At 62.5% G+C, this 1,459-nt stretch overlaps 1 protein-coding gene across 1 annotated transcript in view; it reads left to right on the plus strand.

Annotated features, from left to right (window-relative positions):
• The first annotated feature begins 1,104 nt into the window (after positions 1–1,104).
• IGF2BP2 (insulin like growth factor 2 mRNA binding protein 2) overlaps positions 1,105–1,459 on the plus strand; it is a 1,178-nt gene continuing 823 nt past the window's right edge. The window contains exon 1 of the mRNA XM_057382255.1: positions 1,105–1,424. Coding sequence (XP_057238238.1) covers positions 1,235–1,424 — 190 coding nt within the window. The 5' untranslated portion in view covers positions 1,105–1,234. The remainder of the gene's footprint in view (positions 1,425–1,459) is intronic.

A 1,459-nucleotide genomic window follows, 5' to 3' on the forward strand; every position in this document is an offset into this window, starting at 1 on the left:
CGCTCCGTTCCAAGAGCACAAGGCCACTTGTCACCCCCCCAGCCAGGATTATTCCACACCTTATTCCAGTCTCCAATCACAACCTGGATGCGCTYCTGTAAGGATTGGCCTTTTATTCTCAAAAAGAGAGAGAAAAATGTCACTTAGCCTGCAGGCAGGTGGTGACACCAACTCCTGGTTACCTGAGGACACCATTCAGCAGAGCCCCAGAGGCTGCAGAACTGGCTACCAGCGGGCTRAGAACTTGACAGCTCGTGGCTGGAGTGTCCGGCACTGGCTCGGCATCTCCTGGAGCCTTTCTGGCAATGGGATSACACGTGGGGATGGGTGGTTGGACACTCTTGTTCTCCAAAAAAGAGCATTCATCCACTTGTAAAAAAATAATTATTTAAATTATTTATTATATTTACTTGTTTTAATTGTTTTAATTAATTATACATATATAAGATGCGTTTCTTATTTGTTTCTTTACTTCGGTTCCTGAACGAAACTGTTTTCCTCTCCCTGAAGGAACTCCTGAAGGTTGGGGTGCRGTGGATTCTGGGGCAGAGGAGAGTTTGAGGGTGCTGGGGTCAGGGTAATGAGATCAGGGGTGATGGAGTCCGGGGTGATGGCTGCAGCGGGTTCCAGGGCAGAGCAGGATTTGGGGTGTTTCTGTGGTGATTTACAGGGCAAAGGGGCTGGAATGGTGGCGGGGGTTCCAGGACGGGGGAGGGGTTGGGGGTGAGAGGGTTCAATGGGTTCCAGGGCAGAGCAGTTGGAGGTGCTGGGTGTGTGGCATCCCAAAGCAGGGAAGGGATCGGGGGGCTGGGTGCTGGGCTCCAGGACAGAGGGATCGGGGGGCTGGGTGCTGGGCTCCAGGACAGAGGGATCGGGGGGCTGGGTGCTGGGCTCTAGGACAGAGGGATCAGGATGCTGGGTGCTGTGGGTCGGGGTGCTGGGTGCGGTGGGTCGGGGTGCTGGGTGCGGTGGGTTCCGGCACAGAGGGGCGGGGTGGCACAGGGCAGCTCTCGCCCCGGCCCATCCCGTCCCCGCAGGGGTCTGGCGGCTCCACCTGCCCCCCCGCGGGGCGGCCCCGGGGCCGGGCCGGGCCGGGCTCCGCCCGCCGCTGTCGGAGGCTCCGCCGGGCCGGGGCCGGTGGCGCAGAGCGGGACCCTCCCGAGCCCGCGTCCGTCCCGCTCCCGGGAGGGGAGGAGCCGGGGGGGCTCCCGGGGAGGAGCCCGGGGGGCTCCCGATGAGGCGCCGGAGGATGAACCAGCTGTACATCGGCAACCTCAGCCCCGCCGCCACCGCCCAGGACCTCCGGCAGCTCTTCGGGGAGCGGCAGCTGCCCCTGCCCGGCCAGGTCCTCCTCAAGTCCGGCTACGCCTTCGTGGACTACCCGGACCAAAACTGGGCCATCCGGGCCATCGAGACCCTCTCGGGTGAGCGACCCCCCCCGCGCCCCCCGCATCCCCCC

Source organism: Malurus melanocephalus, unplaced genomic scaffold (genome assembly GCF_030028575.1).
Source record: "Malurus melanocephalus ecotype Western Australia unplaced genomic scaffold, MMel_1.1 scaffold_559, whole genome shotgun sequence".
Lineage (NCBI taxonomy): Eukaryota > Metazoa > Chordata > Aves > Passeriformes > Maluridae > Malurus > Malurus melanocephalus.